This window comes from Pholis gunnellus (genome assembly GCF_910591455.1).
Source record: "Pholis gunnellus genome assembly, chromosome: 4".
NCBI classification, from domain to species: Eukaryota; Metazoa; Chordata; class Actinopteri; order Perciformes; family Pholidae; genus Pholis; species Pholis gunnellus.
In genome coordinates, this window is record NC_136530.1 from 8,921,019 (window position 1) to 8,940,606 (window position 19,588).

Consider the following 19,588-nt stretch of genomic DNA (forward strand, 5'->3'; position numbering starts at 1 on the left):
CTCCAGCTTTTGTATGACATACTATACCAGGGGTATTCAATTAAATTTCCAAAAGGTCCAGATTTAGAAAATCTCCTTGTGCAAAGGTCCGGAACATTACAATAATATCTAACTTGCACTATGTCGCCCCCTTGCGCACACGCAGCCTAACATTAGCCAGCAACACAAACGCATTCTTAAAACATTGGGCAACAGCAAACACATAGTCATCAAACCAGCCGACAAAGGGGGCCAGATTGTTTTCCAGGATAGACATAACTACATATTAGAAGCGGACAGACAGTTAAACAACAACACATATTATGCACCACTCGCGCAATCTTTACAGTTAGAAACACAACAACTCATTAGAGACATTACACATAGCCTACATGCCAATCAATACATCAACACCAAACAAAAACAATACCTGGACGGTCCAGATGAGCCCAGGCCTCGCCTCTTCTACCTGCTCCCCAAAATACACAAGCCTCCTGTGACGTGGACGGTCCCTTCTGTTGTTCCGGTCGGCCGCCGCAAAGTCAGCGATTGCGGTTCAGAGTCCTACAACATCACAGAAAACATTGACCATTTTATTAATCCGCTTTCCCAACTTCACCCCGGTTATCTCCAGGACACTTATCATTTCGTCAATAAAGTTAAAAACCTCCAGGTACCCGGTCATACCTTTCTTTTCACCATAGAATCACTGTACACTAATATTGAAACCCCACTTCAGCCTCATTGCCATTCAAGATATCTTTAATAAATACCCCGACCCAGACAGACCAGATAAAGAAATAATCCAACTTCTCAACATCACTTTGACTCGGAATGACTTTACTTTTAACAATAAGCACTATCTCCATGCAGTTGTGCGGGTGTGCAATATGGGCCGGAAATACTCTCCGGCGTATGCAAACATCTACCTGGCCCCATTGGGAGAGAACGGCATTCCACAAACTGCAGCACAAACCCCTTCTCTACTTCCGGTACCTGGACGACATCGTCGGCCTCTGGGACCACACCGAACAGCACTTTCACACATTTTTGGATACCTTAAATACACATCACCCCAAGATAAAACTCGAACATAACCTCCAACCTCTTTCGGTCGAGTTCCTGGACACCATGGGTCTTCTTCCAAGAATCCGGCGACCAGAGCAAAACCCTGGCCACCAAAGTCCACTTCAAAGACACCGACCGCCACGCACTCCTTCACAAATCCAGCTACCACCCCAAGCACATACAGAGGTCTCATTAAGTCTCAGCTGATCCGGTTCCACAGGATTTGCACCCTCCCGGGTCATGTGGAGGAGGCAACCAGCACCCTGTTTGGCGCATTGAGACTCAGGGGTTAGCCTACTCGAGGCGCTTCCTTAGAACGATTAAGGCAGAGGTTTTCATTGTAGACTGAACAACAAAAGGACCACAAACAACTTTCTTCATTTATTAGAAAGATTTGTGTTTTCATGATCTGATATTTCCCCCAATAACTTTTATTATGGAAACAATTAAAGTCAGAGAGAGCTTTTTACATCATTTATCATCATATCATTCGGTCACGTGAGGCGGATCATTCCTGAGTGCTTGATGAGTTTTATCATTGAAGAGAAACAATAATCATATTCTGTTTTTTTTTAATAATGACGCCACAGTCACAATTTCAAAACGTACAGACGCAAATAATTCATAAATAAGACGAACGCATTCCGCCGGTAGAAATCGATCCTGCGCTTATAAACAGGACACAGTTTGTTAACAGGCTACAGAGAGACAACACCTCTACAGTGATGGTAACTGTGTCTTTATTAGTTATTAGTATTATTAGTTACTATTATTAAGTAATCATGTGAACAGACACAAACTTCTCAAAAGTTTCTCCAGTTAAAGCCGACTGACAGCTGATCCAGCTGTGATCAGCTGATCCTCCGTCATCAGAAACAGACGTCGCTTCACGTGACGCAACTGAGGAAAGGACGTCTCATGTCTCTTAAAACATATTTCCTCGATTCTTCTCTCCTCGCATGGTTTCCTTGCATCTCTCCATGCATCCCCGGTGGGAGGGACTAAGACGCAAGGAATAGAAGATGCAAGTGAGGGAAACGGGGATGCAATTAAGAGACTTGGGATGTACCCCAGGTGTGTCTGACATGGGTAGCACAACTTATGTTGAAAAAAGTAATATTTTAGCATGTTTAAAAAGTCAGTGTAGTACATAACATTTTTTTTTAAGTAATAGTTTATTATTACATGAAAATAGTCATTGTATAGTATGACATTAAAGGTCGACAAAACGTCATTAAAAAAGTCAAAGTATAATTTGTCATAAAATGTTATTCGGGTTCAGATTACATTATTGTCCTTTATATTTACATGAAATTAAAATGTGTCTTTGGCACTGGCATATAAGATGACACACACACCATACGCAACAATACTCAACATACAAACACCAGTGCACAACAATTATTCATAAAGTCTTAAATTGACCAAGTGGAAATTATTACAAAAGGATTGTAAGGATTGTTCTCCCACGAGTATTAAAACAGAACAGAAGATGATACCCTGCAGTATTTCAATAAATATACACTAAAATAAATGAGTGTTGGTTACAGAATGTTCTAAGAAGCAGCCTTGATGCTTGGGAGGGGGCTTAGGGGAAGGGTTAACGTAAGAGGGGTGTGTGTGTGTGTGTGTGTGTGTGTGTGTGTGTGTGTGTGTGTGTGTGTGTGTGTGTGTGTGTGTGTGTGTGTGTGTGTGTGTGTGTGTGTGTGTGTGTGTGTGTGTGTGTGTGTGTGTGTGTGTGTGTGTGTGTGTGTGTGTGTGTGTGTGTGTGTGTGTGTGTGTGTGTGTGTGTGTGTGTGAATGAATTCCAAGGGAACCCATTTGAAGAGGCTCTTGGTGAAAATGTTCACGGCTGATGAAATGAAGGATTTCTTGGAGTTGTTCTTCCTGGCCATCCTGGCTGATGGTGGGTGGGAACCATTGTAGATTCAGATTGCCTTCTTGTCTGTGAAATGAGAAAATAAAGTCTGGAGTTGGAGTTGTTTGTGTCCAATGATCTTGCTGACCTGATTGGAGACATGATGACCGTAGTAAAGTAAGACCTGAAAATGTCAGAAAAAGTCATAGGAGAGTATGTCATAAAAAGTTACAGTATAGTATGTTGTATTAAAGTTATAAAAAAGTCATAGTATAGTATGTCATAGATAATTCATATACAAAACATTGTATAGTAATTAAAAACAAAAGTTTAAAAAGTTATATAGTTTGAGATGAAAAATTGTTAAAAATGTCACTCCAAAGAATGTCATAAAAAGGCATAAAAAAGTAAAAAGAAATCTGTAAAGTCTGTCATAAAAATGCAATATCTAAAAAGCCATTAAAAAGTCAGAGTAAGGTATGTCATAAAAAACATTGTATAGTATTAAAAAAAAAAGTCGAGGTACAGTATGTAAAAAAAAGGAAGGTCATAAAATATGTGTTACAAATGTCTTAAAAAATGTCATAACAAAGTCATGGTATATATATATCATGAAAATGATAAAAAGGTCACAAGAAAGACAGAATATTATGCCTAAAAGAGTCGTAGTATAGTCTGTCACAAAATGTTACCAAAAAGGTCATACTGTAGTATAGCATGAAATACAATTTCAAAAAAAGTATAGTAAGCCACCAAAAAAAGTCAGTCATAGTAAAGTATGTCATAAAAAGGCATAATATATGTCAGTGTATAGCATAAATATGGAATACATAGTTATAAAAAAGCCATAGTATAGCATGTTATAGTGTAGTCCATCAGAAAGTCGTAAAACTCATTAAAAATATTTCACATTTAAGTATGTCATAAAAGACAGAATAGTATGTCATAAAAATTTCATAGTATACTGTCATAATGAAAATTGTCAAAAGAAATGACAGTAAAGTATGTCAAAAATAAATAGATAAAAGGTTTAAAAAGACAGTATAGTATGTTGTAAAACATTCATAAAAGTCACAGTGAAGTACGTCATAAAAAGTCATGAAAAATGTGTAATATAGTATGTCATTAAAAATGTGAAGAAGTAATATTAAAGTATGTCATAAAAATATAATAAGTCTCATTGTGTAGTGTGTTGGTCAAAAAGTCAGAGTAAAGTGTCATAAAAATGAAATATATAAAAAGTAATAAAAATGTCATAGTAAAGTATTTCTTAAGAAAGTCATAAAATTGTCTCAGCGTAGTACTAGTCAATAACAAATGATATGTCACAAAAACGTCATACTATAGTAGGTGATAAACAAGTCATAGTTTAGTATGTCATAAGTCAAAAATACATTAAAAAGTCACTATACTGTCTTAAAAATAATTTAAAAGCAATCCAAAAATCCAAAAAGTAATTTGACGCTTTTATGAAAAAATATACTGACTTTTTAAATTACATTTCTATGACATACTATGCTATGATTTTTTTATCATGTTTCATTATTACGGATTAGATGAGTAGCTTTCCTTTCGTTCCAGTGACCGAGTCCGATGCCGTTATGTTCAGTGTGCCAGTAGCTGTTGACGGAGTGGAGGCCCTTACTTAATTAAAAAGGTGAACACAGTTGGAACTTTTAACGGTATCACATCCCTCAGCAAATTAAGTTTGCCTCAATAAATCTAAATATAATCTAAATCCCAATGTGTAAACCAGAGAAGACCTGAAAGTGCTCAGAAAAAATGGAAATTTGGAAATGTACAACTGCATGACAACTCCACTTAAATGTAGACTTAATACAAGGAAAAGAGCTATTGTTGAATTAAATTCAACCCAGCACAACAGCCCTGCAATAAATCCAATTTAACGGAGCTCATTTCTAGTTTAGGGCTTAAAATAAAGATAGATTAAGTAAAAGATAAATCAACTTAAATAAAGATTAAGCACATTCGATTTGTCTATAAAATATTGGACAATTGTGAAAAATACCTCCATTTTCCAGAGCACAAGGTGACAACGTTTGACTTTTGTTTTGGTTCCATCAACAGTCCAAACTAACATTTCATGAGCTAGAAACGGCAAATTCCTCCCATTTCCATTTTAAAAGTAAAGGAAATTATTATACAATTAACGAAATAGTTGCAGATTCACTTTCTGTAGATCAGTATTCTATTAATCGTGTCAGCTGTAATTTAGTTTTTTTGATACGGTGTCAGAGATCTGTCGGCCATGGTCTTTTTAATGGTCTTCTATAGCTCTAGTTTCTATTTTTTGCTATAAACATTGCAAATGCATGTTAAACTTTTCTCAAGCCAACAAACAACCTGCCAGTCAACATCTAAGAAGGTCACAACTAGGTTGTTTATTTTATGATAACTGATACAGGATAAATGTTATACATTCTATTTTAACACTGATATTTTGCTTTTATTTTCAATGTCAGTATGCAAAAAAAGACAATACAAAGTAAACATTTAGTATCATGAATATGATACATAATTTGACGGCTTCCTCCATATTAAACCAATTCATTTTAAGGTCTACTTGTTGCCTTGGTGATAACTCGTTTAGCTACAACACAAAAAAGGGGAAAAAAAACAAAATGCAAAACATCAAGAGTTGGCTGACAGCAAACACTGTAAAGAACAACATGATCTTAAGCTGTATCAATCAACTCATGTAGATGCATATATAAAAATACAGGATCCCTGTTATGTATATATATATATGCACATACAGTAATAATGCAATTACGAGAGTTGTAGAGCCTGTACTGGGCATAGAAACAGACAAAATGAAGAGAGCAGGATACACATACATACACACGTTTACCATTATCTCTCCATATAAACACGCATAAACCAACCAACCAACCAACAAACAGAAGGCTCTCTGGCTTTAGAAGCTAAAAACTACACTTGACTTTTAAAAAAAAAAAGAAAAAAAAGAAGAAAAAGAAACGGACATTCACATTTCTGAAAAGAATTTCATGATCTCATAACTTCTCGCCTGTTCAACTACCTCCGTGTCCATCAACTTTTAGTGCCACCAGAGAAGCTAGAATGAAGATGATGAAGATGATGATGAGCTCCGTTTGTGCCATCGTGTCCGACTCGTCCCATCAATCAGGGCCGAGTTCAATCTCATTGATTACTTCACTGTCTGTGTTGGTCCTTTTCCTCCACGTCATCGCTCCTCTCACTGTGCACTCATTCACTGACTCACTGTCCACTGGTATAAACAGTCCAGAGTCTGCACTGTGTTTCTTCATCCCTCAGCGAACGTGATTGAGTGGACATGTTGTGGAGGAAGGTGGAGAAGCAGGACTGCAGCTGTTTATGCCTGTGTTTAGTGTATGAATGTCTTGTACGTCCATGCATTTACCTGTTTCGTGTACTGTCTGTCCACCTCTATGCAGGCCTCTACGGGGAGGCCGGGGCTTTGCTACCGCTGTAATGAACTTGGTATCTGTTCACGGCTTGCCCTTTCAGCTCGGTCGACAGGCAGGTAGTCTTGCAGGGGATCATGTCCTCTTCCTCCTCGCCCATTAGCCAGTTCTGCACGGAGCGTTCAGCCACGGCCGTAACGTGATTGGCCTGCCAGCCCTGGTGCCACTTGTCAAAGCGTTCATGTTGGCTCGCTGCCACCCTGTGCTGCGACTGTGGGGGAAGAGGAAAAAACTGTCAGACACCAAACAGGATTTCACGAGCAGAAAATGTACAAGCGAGGTTTGATTTTCCCCGACACACATCGTCACCAGGATTCCCCACATCACATCTTAAAGTCAGACTCCAGCCTACCTTCCTGGCCTTGACCAGCGCTCCTCTGCGGTACATGTAATCCTCAGAGTTCATTACAAACACCATCTTATGAGTATTGAGTTTAAATCTGCAGTCCAGACTCCCGGCGTTCTCCACGCCCAGCTGTCGGTGCCACTCCCTCCTGCAGCGCATCGCCTCCACCTGCCTCACCTGCCAGCGACGGAAGCGACGCAGGTTCCTACAAGAGAGAAGAGACACATTTATTAGACCTTAACATGCTGATCAGATTACAATATATATGACATCTTTGAGAGCAGCTGAATTACATATAGATTAGTCCCTGTTCTTTTTTACAAATGTTAATCCGAGATGACAACTATAACACTTAAATGACTTCATGTTTGAACAGAAACGTAACTTTTTCAGAAATCAAAAATTGCAACTTAATTTTTCCCGGCTCAAAATGAGGCAAAGGTACGAAATAGTAAATTATTAAAGTTTTTTTTTTTTTTTTTAAATAAACCATCTCTACTGTGCAAAGTCCATCTGAAGGATATGTTTTTTCAGCATTGATAACGTGTACATTGACTTACAGGTACTTAACCGATACTATCTTAATACAATCACACACATTTTACCCAGAAGGTTAGTACGAGTAGTTTCTGTTGGTGAGACTGAAATGTGTTGATTCAACTCGATGGATCTTTGTTACATCATGTCAATCATATGAAACATTGCATTTTCAATGAACTTGGTTCTGACAGCATGTGGAAATTCAAACTTTCTTTTGGTGTTGACATATTGGATGCACTGTACTAAAAGGTGTTTCAAATACTTTGTCCACTATGAACAATACATTAGAAAAACAAGTGGGGAAGCAGTATGAGGCCCACGAAGATCAGTTGGAAGTGCATGGAGCGAGTGACCACAAGCTGGTCTGGCTGTTTTACTTCTACAAGACGAGGGAATATAAGATTAGTGTATGCACAGCTTAATGAAGTCTTAACCTCCAGATATGTTAAACTGTTATACCTGGGCAGAAATACAGGTTTGAAGAAGTAGCCGTCTGCTTGACACAGACTGGACTCTGTTCCTACAAACTGCTCCATGTAGCTCGACAGGCACTGAGGGAAAAGACAGCAATTATTAATAATAGCAATAACTGTACAGTTAGGTATCCGAACAGTCGTTTTGTAAATGTGCGTTTACCTGTACATCTAACGGGTCATCAGCCTGGGCCTCCTCAGTGTCCAGCAGCTCAATAGTCATCGTCACATGACCTTTGTTTTGGAGAAACATCACCTGATAACACAAGGAAACATCTGTAAAACACCTCAAATCAATTTACAACACCTGAACAAAACCAAGAGATTAAAGCTTTTCAAATATCTAAAGAGGGCTTTGGTTCAAGAGCAAGGTGCTCCATTATATGCAAGTGAATCTAAAGAGGCCATGTTCATCTTGCTGTAAATAAGCAGCGTCACTTCCATGTCCATTTTAAAGGTCGAGTCTGCGGTTCAGCAAATATCTTCTCATGGTCCAGGGTCTGTTCTGTGTGTGCACTAAAAGAATCTGGTGTTCCTACACAGCCCCGGCTCTGGAAATGGGAAACAAACACTATTCCAGCCAGGACAGGGGAAAGGCCATGTACAGTATGTATAAATAGAAGTGTGGGGGAGATGGACGGTAGTCTGGTACATGCTAACATCCTGAAGGACCACCGTACGCAGGGGTGCATTTGTTCAAATATCAATACTCTTTTCTCCAGAATTGCAGACTCCACATTTAAAGATTAGTCATAACAAAGAAGGTAAAACTATAACTATGTGTGCCTGTAGCTCTTTCTGAACTATTAGTGATGTGCTTTGCGTTTCTGGATACATTAGTGTTCTGAGATTCTTTTTACAAACTATAAAAGTGTAACCGCATATTACCACTGCAGCGGAGGTGGAGTTTGATGATAGAAATCGTTTCATTGTCTCAAACAGCAGCAAAATGTCAGGGCCAAATATGTAATTCAGTGCTGCGTTCACCAGGACTCTGTGCTCACCTTGAAGCAGTTCTCCTCAGCCATGACTCTCTCAGCTTTCCACTGGAAACTGGTCTCCCAGGCGGCTCTGACACACTGCGAGGACAGGTTTCCCCCCGCTGCCCCCCTCTTCCTCTCAGCCAGGTAAAGATCCACCACCTGCAGGCACACCTCGTCGCTCACGAGGTGCTGTAGCTAAAGTCAAAGAAAAGTGGGGAAAAGTATACGTTAAATGTTGTAAATAAAGTCACATAAATGTCACCATGGTCAGCGTGGCCGTGGACTCTGCTTACCTGCCGAATGATGTTGTGGATGACTTTGTCGATGGTGAAGCCGATGTAGGCGTGGATAGTGAACATCTCTCTCAGCGTGTCTTCGTACTGTGTGGAGTCCAGGTTGCCATCCAGCAGGCTGCGCACCATATCAAGGAAGGCCGGGTAGTACTCCTCTAACTCCACCTCACCTGTTGCAGAAAGGGATGTCACATGAGTTAAAACAGCACGTAATAACAACGTAATTAAGTCATCTGTGTGGCGGTGGACTGTGGATCTGTTGTGACAGAAAAGCGTGGGCAGGATTTGGACACCCTGTCGTCGCCTCTAAGATGAATACATTAAGTTCAAATTAAGTTTCCTACCAAAAGCAGCACTTAAAATGAAAGTCCTTGTTGGTATCATTAATTCAAACTGCCTGAATTGCCACTTCAAATGTTGGCAGGGCAAAGAAAAGAATAGCACACAGTCTTTCCACACATCTGGAATCATTTTCTAACAAGCCTCTCTCTTCATCGTGTAGTGTTACTATAACTCAACACCGTGTCTACCGGAATAATGCAGGTGAATTGACATCTGACACCGATTTAAATGCACTTTCTTATTCAGTGCCCACTAATTAAACATAATTAACTCCTGTCATATATTACAGCTCTTGATCAGAGTTCCAGGATCTAAAACACAACCCCCTAAACTAAGCTTATTTGTCCATGCTGCGTCAGATGTGGCAGCTGGGTTGAACCAACTCATGTTAAATACTTGAATCGCACCATTTTAGGATTTGCATAACCAACGAGTAGATTAACTTACTGGGCTGTTTGAGGCGGAGCTCCATGGCGAGGTCACATGCCTTTTCTCTTCTTCCTTCTGCCATGAGCAGCCTCTCCCTGCTCTGCTCAGCTCGGTGCTCCAACAGCTGCTGCTCTGCCTGCCGGTAAACCCGCAGCAGCCGCGAACACAGGGTCTGGTGCAGCCGCAAGAAGAAATACCAGTTGTTGTTGACGAAGAAAAGGTTGTAGACACCGTCCAGCTCCTTCTGGTGCTCTGCTTCAGGGTCGCGCAGGTCCACCTTCTCCCCGGGTACACCTGAACCCGTCTCCATCGCCGTAGATCCGGGGGTGGATGAGGCGGTCCCTGCAGGCTGGCTCGTGCTACTGGAGGTGATGGAGGCCTCTGTGTCTGCAGGTTGAGATGGGCTGCAGCGTCTCCGCCTGGACTCACCATTGAGCTGCTGCTGGGGTTGGGACTGGGACTGGGTCTGGGACTGGAACTGGGTCTGGGACTGGGTCTGGGTCTGGGACTGGGGCAGTGATTGGGCAGGTTGGGGTTGAGACTGACCACCTGTGGCTGCTGGTGCTCCTAATGGATTATTAGAATTACCATCTCCTCCTCCTCCTCCTCCTCCTCCTCCTCCTCCTGCTGCTGCTGCTGCTGCTGCTGCTGCTGCTGCTGCTGCTCCTTCTCCTCCTCCTCCTCCTCCTCCTCCTCCTCCTCCTCCTCCTCCTGCTCCTCCTCCTCCTGGTGCTTCTCCTGCTGCTGCTGCTGCTGCTCCTCCTCCTCCTGCTGCTGCTGCTGCTGCTGCTGCTGCTGCTGCTGCTCCTCCTCCTCCTCCTCCTCCTCCCCCACCTCCGCCTCCTCCTCCGCCTCCTCCGCCTCCTCCTCCTGCTGCTCCTCCTCCCACTGCTGCTACTACTGTTGCTGCTGCTGCTCCACCTCCTATTGCTCTCTCTAACCCCTCCTCAGGTTCAACCTCGTCGTCTGTCCAGTCTTCAGTATCACTGAGCTCGCCTCGGCGGGAGAAGAACAGGTCGGGGACAAAGTGCTGGATGATGCGCTTGATGTGGTCTTTGTCATCTTTGTGGATGGTGGGCTGACGTTTGACATGGTAGATGATGAGCGAGGCGGCGTCCTCCAGGATCTGTTTGTCCTCGTACGTAAACACCATGTGAGGCTCGCTGGATGAGGCTGCGCCGGAGCCGTTGCGACTCTGCTGCCCAACGCCGCCCTCTTCTGTGCTCTGCTCCTGACGCTGAGACACAGAAAAACGCAGAGATGAATGCAGGCAACTTCAAAAACGCACACCGACAATTGATTTTAATGGCGAGTTGCATTTATCCAGAGAAGTTACTCTCTGACAGAGATTTCTGCCTGTATAAAAGTTAAGAGAAAAACTTTTTCTCTAACATCTGCACGACACAAAGGTTGAAAAGAAAACAACATACTAGGAAATGACAAAACAATATAAACTAAAAAGAGAATTACTTGCTCGCTCACATGATCCTCACCAGCCGACAGAGTATAACTATGATATTCTGACTGATTCTTGTGATTGTGTCAACTGCTGTTTCCGAGGTCAAGACTGAACTGTAAAGATCAACTTTACAAGAAAAGTTGTAAATATAATAAACAAATATATGGTGTCTCTACAACCTAGCACAAACACCATACTGAAGTGGAATTTTACACATTTGCCACCGATTATCTTTTCATATTACGACAGTCGGGATGGCAGACAGGAGCGTTTACCTCGTCGTAGACACTCTCGATCTCATTGAGAAGACTCTTTGACCGCAGGGCCTTCATGTCATTCTGTTTGAAGTTGACTCCTTGGTGATCGAGGGACTTCAGGTAAGCCTTCTCGTATTGCTCCCTCCAAATCTTATTGAAACCCTGCTGGGCCTCTCTCCACTCCTCTTCCTTGGCTTTCAACCTGCAGAAGAAGACACGCCTTTAATGTAGAGACTTCACAAAACACAGCTACGTATATATAAATGCGTGTCCTAACAAAAACGTCTGTACGTAGATTAGAAAGGGTTAAAGCATCTGTGGGAGGGAACATGTCAGCTTATCAGGATGCATTCTTTATGTGAAAGCCTGCCACGGGTAAAACACATTTCAAAGTGCCTACACACCGAATACACACTTTTTAAAAACAGCTGTTGCCGATATACAGTAGTTCATCTTTGTTGGCATGAAGTTCAAAGATCGCACTTGTATCAACACTGCCTGTTGATACAAGGGTCTCACTCACACTGTCAGCAAATAAACATTTCTAACCAACTTGCACTTAAATCTTAAACACTTAAACCTCCCTGCTGATGTCAATTAAAAGTAATGCAAGCAACAACCTCCTTTCCATATTCAAACTGTTGATATACAAGAAAATGAGCATTCTATCAATATGTCTAGTTGACAGTAATAGTAGTGCATGCACATCCAAATCATAAACTGAATTTCTGCCATTGAACATTTTAGCGGTGAAGAAATTGGAAATAAAAAAATAAAGAGTCCTGACCTCTTGAGCACCACAGGCACAGCGGTAGCCGGACTCCGCTTCAGTCCCTCGATGATCTCGGGGGCTTTGTCACCATAGATACGATACACAGCACGACGCTGGATGACCTCAGAGGTGCCGCCCAGACAGTCGTCTAATCTGAACCGGTCCTGGTCCTCCGGGGAAAGCCGGGAGAGCTTCTTCTGTACGCTCTCTAGCACCCTGATGGTGGCCAGGTTCGTCTCCAGAACCACATCCAACTGTAAGGGGAGAGTTACAGACACAGAGAGTTAAGAAGGCAGTCATCCACTACAGTATAGTGCCATGTGCACTATGTGATGTTTACACAAACGTCCCCTGCTCTACAAGAAGCGCAAATAGAATAGTTGTTAGGATGTACGCACCTCAAATCTTTCATCCTCGCAGCGATGCAGCTGCTCCTCATAAGGAGTCTTCTTCGAGCTGACGAAGGTGGAGTCCTCTGACCAAGAGGGAAATGACACCCAGGTGTCGTTCAACACCTACACACACGCATACAAGGAGTAAAATCATCAATGGGAAAACCTATTTCCATAGGAGAACATTTCACAATGACATTCTATTTCAAGCATTTTTAGAATTCATTACATTTATGCTAGAAAACACAGAAATACGCCAGCAAAAGTCAGGGAAGAAGAAGACGGCATGTAGACAATGCATGTTTCAAACTCTGAAGTGAAACCTGCTTTGCGAATGTTATTTGAGTACGGAAATCCATTCAACAGACCTCAAGGATACACACAATGCGTCTTGGTGAGTGAAATTAAATGTAAACAGAAGCTTTGTTTACAAGAAAACTCCACAGATTAAGCAATACACTGATGTAGTGAAAAAAAAAAAAAAAAAGAGGGGGTATACCTCCTTGCACAGGGCAGTGCGCCCGCTGCATTTAGGCTGCTGGTAGGTCTTGGGCAGCGCTCTGTAGCTGGACCCCAGGCGCTTGCAGGAGGCATAATCCACCTCCCTGCCGCCTCCCCCCTCCAAGTAGCGATCCGACAGCCCTGACACCATATGAGAGAGCTCTTTGTCCCCCAGAAATGACTTGAACTGTGTGTACAGTTCAGGAAACTTCCTAGAAGGAGATTGGATGAAATCATGAATGAGAGATAAATCAGGAGAAGAAAATAGCTGATCGAAAACCAAGCGCTCCATCAGAATAATCCCACCAATGAGTGTAGTGTGAGAAAAAAAAACGGCATTATGTCATGTTAGTTTTATTTCTTCTGGCACAGTTTGGTTCACAAGTGATCAGATAATATAAGTTCCGTATGTTCTGATCATATAAGATCAGTAGAAAGCATTTCATACATAACATTTTTACTGTGGTTACCCCCCCCTGCAGTGATACCAGTATAACTCTTCTACAAGACCACTCAGTAATGTAAACTCCCTGCAGCTACTGTATTTACATTTGTCTGATTTCAAATAAACAATTCACACATCAGCTCAACCATCTTTTCATCCACTCACCCCAGGAACGGAGTGACTAGCTGAAGCAGCTCTGCTCCCGACACTACTTCCTGGTTAAACAAGGCAATGCAGCGCAGGAAGTTCTCATACACCTCCTGGCTTTTAAACAGGCGACGAACCTGAAGGATGAGAGGGTTTGACCAAGGGAAGTCAATTAATAAAAAAGACAAAAACTGTGGCAGTGGGTTAAAAGAATAGCATGAACCAAGGAAGAAGGGAATTGCCATGACATGATTGGAAACTGGTGTCTCACCTTATCAAAGAAAGAGAATTCTCTTAAGACTCCGTGTTTGCCAACTGAAGCAAAGGACTGATCTTTGGTACAGGAATACTTCATTTTCTTCTGAAAAAAAAAACAAAGAAATTAATGATCTTTATATATGTAATTATTAATGAAATGTGTTGAAGCTTTTGAATCGTTGCTTTAGGAACAATAGAGAATGTTGAATCCTTTTCAAGGACACGTGTACATATATTGGTGCATGTCCTGAGGCTGGTATTCTAAATTGAGAGTTTACCTTGAGCAGTGGGGACATGTGCTGCAGTAGGATGGGCCTGGGCCTCTTTTTGTTTTGTTTGGTTAGTGAGTCCTCTTCCTCCAGCCTTTTCAGCTGCTCTTTGCCTCCTGTCAGTGAGCTGCCTGTGAACTACAGCAGATGAAGCACACGGGAAAAGTGTCACAAGATAGTGTAAAATGCCCATCACAAAATCTCCCAGAGCCCAGGTTGACGTATCAAAATATGCTTGTTTTTCTTGCAACTAACAGTCCTTTGAATGTACTTTAATGTAAAACTTTAAAATAAACGTTTTTGTTTGAAAGATGACTTTACCTTGATAAATCAATTATCAAAATAGTTGCCAATGAATGTTCTGTTGATCAACTTTTTACTGAATTCAAAGGATGTTGAGTAAAAAGCTATTATTTTCCAATACATTGACTACTAAGAATATGCAAAAATTGAATTTCTGTAAAGAAAATGAATTAGCAATTATGTTGATTTCTACATTGCATGCTGCTGCTTCTACTGACCAATGATCTCTTGGCATCAGGTAAGAATTGCCCGAACTCAGCCAGCAAGTCTTCTTGCCCTTTGAATAGACTGGCAACTTTAGAAAACACCTCATCTTCTGTCATCCCACTGCTGCCACGGTTGCCTCGACTCTCCTTCACCTCCAGCTGCTCCTTCTGAGGGGTGGTATGGGGGAAAATGGTTTGAAAGGTGAGAAATGTAATTCAATTTAAAAAACAGAAGATTCAAGTTGACAAGCTTAGGCTTGGATACACATGGTAGTCATAGGCTGCTGTAGGAATTTGATACGGGACAAAAACACTTCACCATCAACCCTTTATTTATTTGTTCAATTCTTATCTAAAATACCATAAAGCTATTTAGAAGAGGACTGAAATTACCACTAGAATAACAGTGCGGTGAGACATCTGCTTTGCTAAAATCCTACAAGAACAGTCAAATATGTGAGGTGGAATAGGAAGAATGTCAGAAAAACTTGGTAACTGACTAAAAAAAAATAACCTACATTGCCTATATTCTGTCATTATATGCAAGTTAAAAGCAACTTAAATGTCCACATTTCCTCTCCACAGTACCTGATATGTGTGAAGAATCTCTAGGAAGGCTCTGTAGATCTCTGGGTGATCCAGGAAACGGTTCTTAATCTTGTTTACATAGCTGATGGCACTGTCGAACTCTACGGGGCTCGTCTCTGAGGCAGGTGGGGATACGGACGACGTGGTCGCCTGGTTCTGGCTCTCTCTGCTAGTCAGGGGAAGAGAAAGCCTGCTGGAAGGCTCTGGAGGTCCTGCTGGGGTTGAGGAGGATAGGGACTCTGATGAGGCTGCCTTCACTTCACTGGTCTGTGCAGGTCCAGCTTCAAGGTTGGCGGCAGTGGCACTACCTGAGGTTGCTGTCACTGCAGGGGTGGTAACGCTCTTCCCCTGCTGGCCTGGGGATATCTGGACAGATGAAGAATGAAGAAGTTGAGCTGCTTGGTTAAAAGTGCATTCATTTAGGTAACTAAAGTTGTTTACGTCAAATAGGATTTGGGGAATAATATCTGGAAGTAAATACCAGCCCAGATGGCACTTAAGCAATGTTAATGCTAAGAAAATGTACATTACACTTGAATCCTAACAGTCTGAAAGGATGGAAATTAAGAAAAACTACAACCCTCAGTAACAAAAACATTTGTATGAATAGTATCTGTTCACATCTATAAAATGTGCATTGTTGGATTGTTGTAAGTTGAAAGTAGTCGACACTACATTTCCCTTTGCGTTGTGAGAATTCTTTAGGGCCCTAGACAGTGCATAAATTTGACACCTAGAATTGGAACGCTCAAATAAAATGGCCGACAGTAAATTTGGTGCACTATATATAGTAAAGATGGGGGGATTTCAGACACATTAACTGTTTCCCTTAAAGCTACATCGTTTACACTATTGGACAACATTGTGCATATATTTTGTCTACTGTTTACTTAAATAGTACCACACTTATATGGACTGAAATATTTACAGATAACATGCTGTTTTTGGAAACTTAATATGGGCAATACGGCTTATTAAATACAAAAACATTCATCCAAATCATATTCAGTGACTAATTGAATCAACACCGCCGCCAATAACCGTTTTGATGCAAATCTCAATTAACACTCTGCAAGTGTGTACAACACACACCTCTGCTGGTCCTAAGGCTGCCCTGAGAAATTCTTTAGTTCAAATAACAAAATCTCTCATAGAAAATAATAATAATAATAATAATAATTGGCATTTGGTTCTTGATTTGTTTGTTTTCAGTTGAGGAATGTTATTGGACAGCAAATGCATATCAAAATCCAGTCTGGCATGCTGGTCTTCCTCAGAGTGGCATAAGAACGGTAATTTCTGCAACTATTTATTCATCTTCAAACACACCTTGAAGTCCTCTGGACTTACTGCATGTGAAACTGATGCACCTGACACTGGTGTCAGCCAAAACAAAAAAAAACACTTAGATTAATGTATAAATAAAATATGAAATCATACCAAATGTGAAGTAAATTGAAACTGAATCTGAACTGAAGCCAACCACATCTGCTCAGTTTCGAGCCACAGTGCATCAAAACATTAGAAATGTACTCTGTGTTGTAGACAATGTATCTAAATATAAATAAAGTAAAATATATATAAACTGTCTAAGAGAAATACCCACCCATTACCATCATTTTTTAAACACATTAAATACCATCAGTTGGCACTTTATTAAATACACCTCGCTAAAAGAAATGCAGTCTAATACAACGGTCCTGTAATAAAGCTTCATGAAGATATAATGTTCATCGAGACTGTTGATTCAACTTTAGAATAAATAAACTGGAAACTAAGTGTATGTGTACGATTCAGCATGGATCTAGACTGCAATTTAAAAAAAAAAACACTCAATTGAAATTCAGTGCAGAAGAAGCAACCCGGTTCCTCTTAAGAAATGTAGAGTTTATCATACTGTACTTTCAGATGATGCACCTACTGAAAGTGCCATAAATAAAGCATTAGTTTTGGGAATTTGTCAACGTCAGTCGTAGAGTATCTCACCTGTGTGGAGAACGGAGATTGGAGGAAAGCCACCCCATTTTTGGGGACTTCTATCCGATACCCCGGTGGTAGAAAGGCATTGAAGCCCAAGACTAGGTCTGGGTGTCCATGGAAGAGCTGCGACACGCGGTTTATCACCCCCGGAGTATCGATGCTATTTCAGAGAAGAGGCAGACACAAACATAAAACACAAAAATAAAAATGAGCTCGCTTTCTCATATGCAGCATGACGACAACCACTTCCTGATCAAAAAGAGTTGCAGCTTAGTTTAAGAGGAAACAAGAAACAATTTCTGTCAACTCACAATTAAATGTAAGAGAGAATATAACCTGCTGGATAATTAGTCTGGGATACTATCTGCAATTCCTGAAGCGTAAATGTGTGGTTGATCCCTCTGTCCTTATATCTGCAGTGTAATCAAAGTCTGCACACAAGCTCTCCACAATTCGGTGTCTCAAGAGACTTTATTTAGGAATACAGTCATTTAAAAAGGTATAATTAAAACTAATAATTTAGTAAGTAACGTCTTGCATAAATACCTCTGTGATTTGAACTCTTTCATGATGTCGAGAAACTTGTTGTATATGCCAGGATCATTTGCAAAACGAATTTTGACTTGGTCCAGATAGGACAAGGCATCTTCAACCTAAACACAGGAAGAAGAAAAAGGTCATGAATTCAGCATAAATTACAATCACTGTGGAGAAGCCTTTTAACAAACACCCTGTTTGTGCTGTTGAACATGTACATTATATATTAAATCTCGAGGAGGTGGCACCAACAAACGGAACTATTTCCTCAACACTATATGTGGAAACGTATTCACATGAAGTTATATAAATAGGTAATGTTTGCTTTCTTTATCGTCACGCTGAAGTGCTGTACAAGCTGTACAAGTAACCGTTGAATAAAAAAATAAATAAATAAATGATCAGGCGAATACAACAAACAACAAGCTGCTTTTTGTTCACATGACCTCAGCTTTCCTTTATTCACAACATCTAAACTAGTGTAGGTTACGATTTAAAAAAAAAAATCTAAACGTGATCACACAAAGCGTTGTGACCAACAGTGCACATCTAAAGAGAGGGTTGTTGAAGCTAACGTTAGCCAACAGACACTCAACTGACGGTAATAACTTAACACTTACACATACAAATCTACACAATACGTTTGGTCACAGCTGGTCCTTAGCCAACAGTATCGGGTTGGCAAAAACAGCATCACAATGTTCCACTAACGTTACTGCGATAACAAAGAAACGTGTAATGAAGCCGCTAATCAACTGAAATAGCCGTTCTTGTGCTAGCCTGGCTGACGTCCTCCACTTTGTTCAGGGTGGCTGAGAAAAAAAAAAAAAAAAAAAAACGAACAAGGAGGAACTTCCCACAACCGAGGTTTGAGTTAACGTTTGCTCACAGTTGACTGTTATTGACATCGTAAATAAGAAACTACCACTAACTGTGTCACTCGACTGTCAACTCAGACGTGTACTCGTTTAAATACAGCTTCCACATTTCATCTCAAATGTCCAATTTTTTGGCTGCTCGGCAATGAATTAACGTTACTTTTTAATAGGCCACCGAGCTAACCGACGTTAGCCAGTCGTTCCTTTCACTACTCTCGACGTGAGGGGAGAAAGAGAAAAGCCTCAAATCCAGTGATCCGACGAACAAAATGGTTCTGACTCTGAGGGACTTTTCCCTTTTGTCGTGTCCGTTGTCTTCTTACCTTCAGCTTCTGGAAGTGCTGCTGCTGCACTTGCTTTTGTGTTATAACGTAAGGCTTGTCTTGGATTTGGTTTATTTGCTTCGCGGTGCTGTGCGCCTGAATCTTCGCCATTATCCCCGGCGACAGGAGGCTTGAGAGCCACCACCACAACTTGAGAGGGAAAGCTTCGCTGTTACCTCCAGTTGTTGGCTAGCCGACAAACCTTCCTCTCGGTCGGGAAGCCAGCCTGCCAGCAAGCAAAACCCTACTTTGCCTAGCTGGACAGTCTCTGCACAGCGCAAAAAGGACGGACAATCCAGCAGAGTACACGGGTGATGACAGACGAGCTGCTACTCGCTGCGACTTTGATTAAACATCATCATCGATTTAAAACAAGCTGATCCAAGAAGCGTCGGAAATTGAGCTAGGGGGGACAATGGTTGCCGTTTATCGTATTTAAAATAACTATCGCCTGTCTCTTTAAATTCGGCGGCA

The 19,588-nt window shown here is 41.2% G+C and overlaps 1 protein-coding gene across 1 annotated transcript; it reads right to left on the reverse strand.

The window, feature by feature from the left end:
• Positions 1-5,287: 5,287 nt before the first annotated feature.
• Positions 5,288-19,512, reverse strand: sin3b (SIN3 transcription regulator family member B). Its single transcript, XM_079157220.1, has 20 exons — positions 19,115-19,512; positions 17,923-18,029; positions 17,383-17,536; positions 15,397-15,762; positions 14,821-14,976; positions 14,309-14,437; positions 14,044-14,133; positions 13,791-13,909; positions 13,179-13,392; positions 12,686-12,802; positions 12,303-12,541; positions 11,534-11,717; positions 10,721-11,036; positions 9,818-10,441; positions 9,029-9,198; positions 8,757-8,930; positions 7,916-8,008; positions 7,739-7,830; positions 6,746-6,944; positions 5,288-6,604 (listed from the first exon to the last, which is right to left on the reverse strand). Exons 1-20 carry the CDS (start codon positions 19,223-19,225, stop codon positions 6,368-6,370), a joined length of 3,891 nt encoding a protein of 1,296 aa, XP_079013346.1. The 5' UTR covers positions 19,226-19,512; the 3' UTR covers positions 5,288-6,367.
• Positions 19,513-19,588: the final 76 nt, after the last annotated feature.

What these genes read in the sequence shown, in the direction of transcription:
- sin3b (XM_079157220.1), bottom strand. Translation starts at nt 19,225, where the DNA reads ATGGCGAAGATTCAGGCGCACAGCACCGCGAAGCAAATAAACCAAATC. An exon ending in AGCACTTCCAGAAGCTGAAG is followed by an intron (nt 18,030 to 19,114) that starts GTAAGAAGACAA and finishes TCCTGTGTTTAG; the next exon opens with GTTGAAGATGCCTTGTCCTA. An exon ending in AAAGAGTTCAAATCACAGAG is followed by an intron (nt 17,537 to 17,922) that starts GTATTTATGCAA and finishes TCTCTGAAATAG; the next exon opens with CATCGATACTCCGGGGGTGA.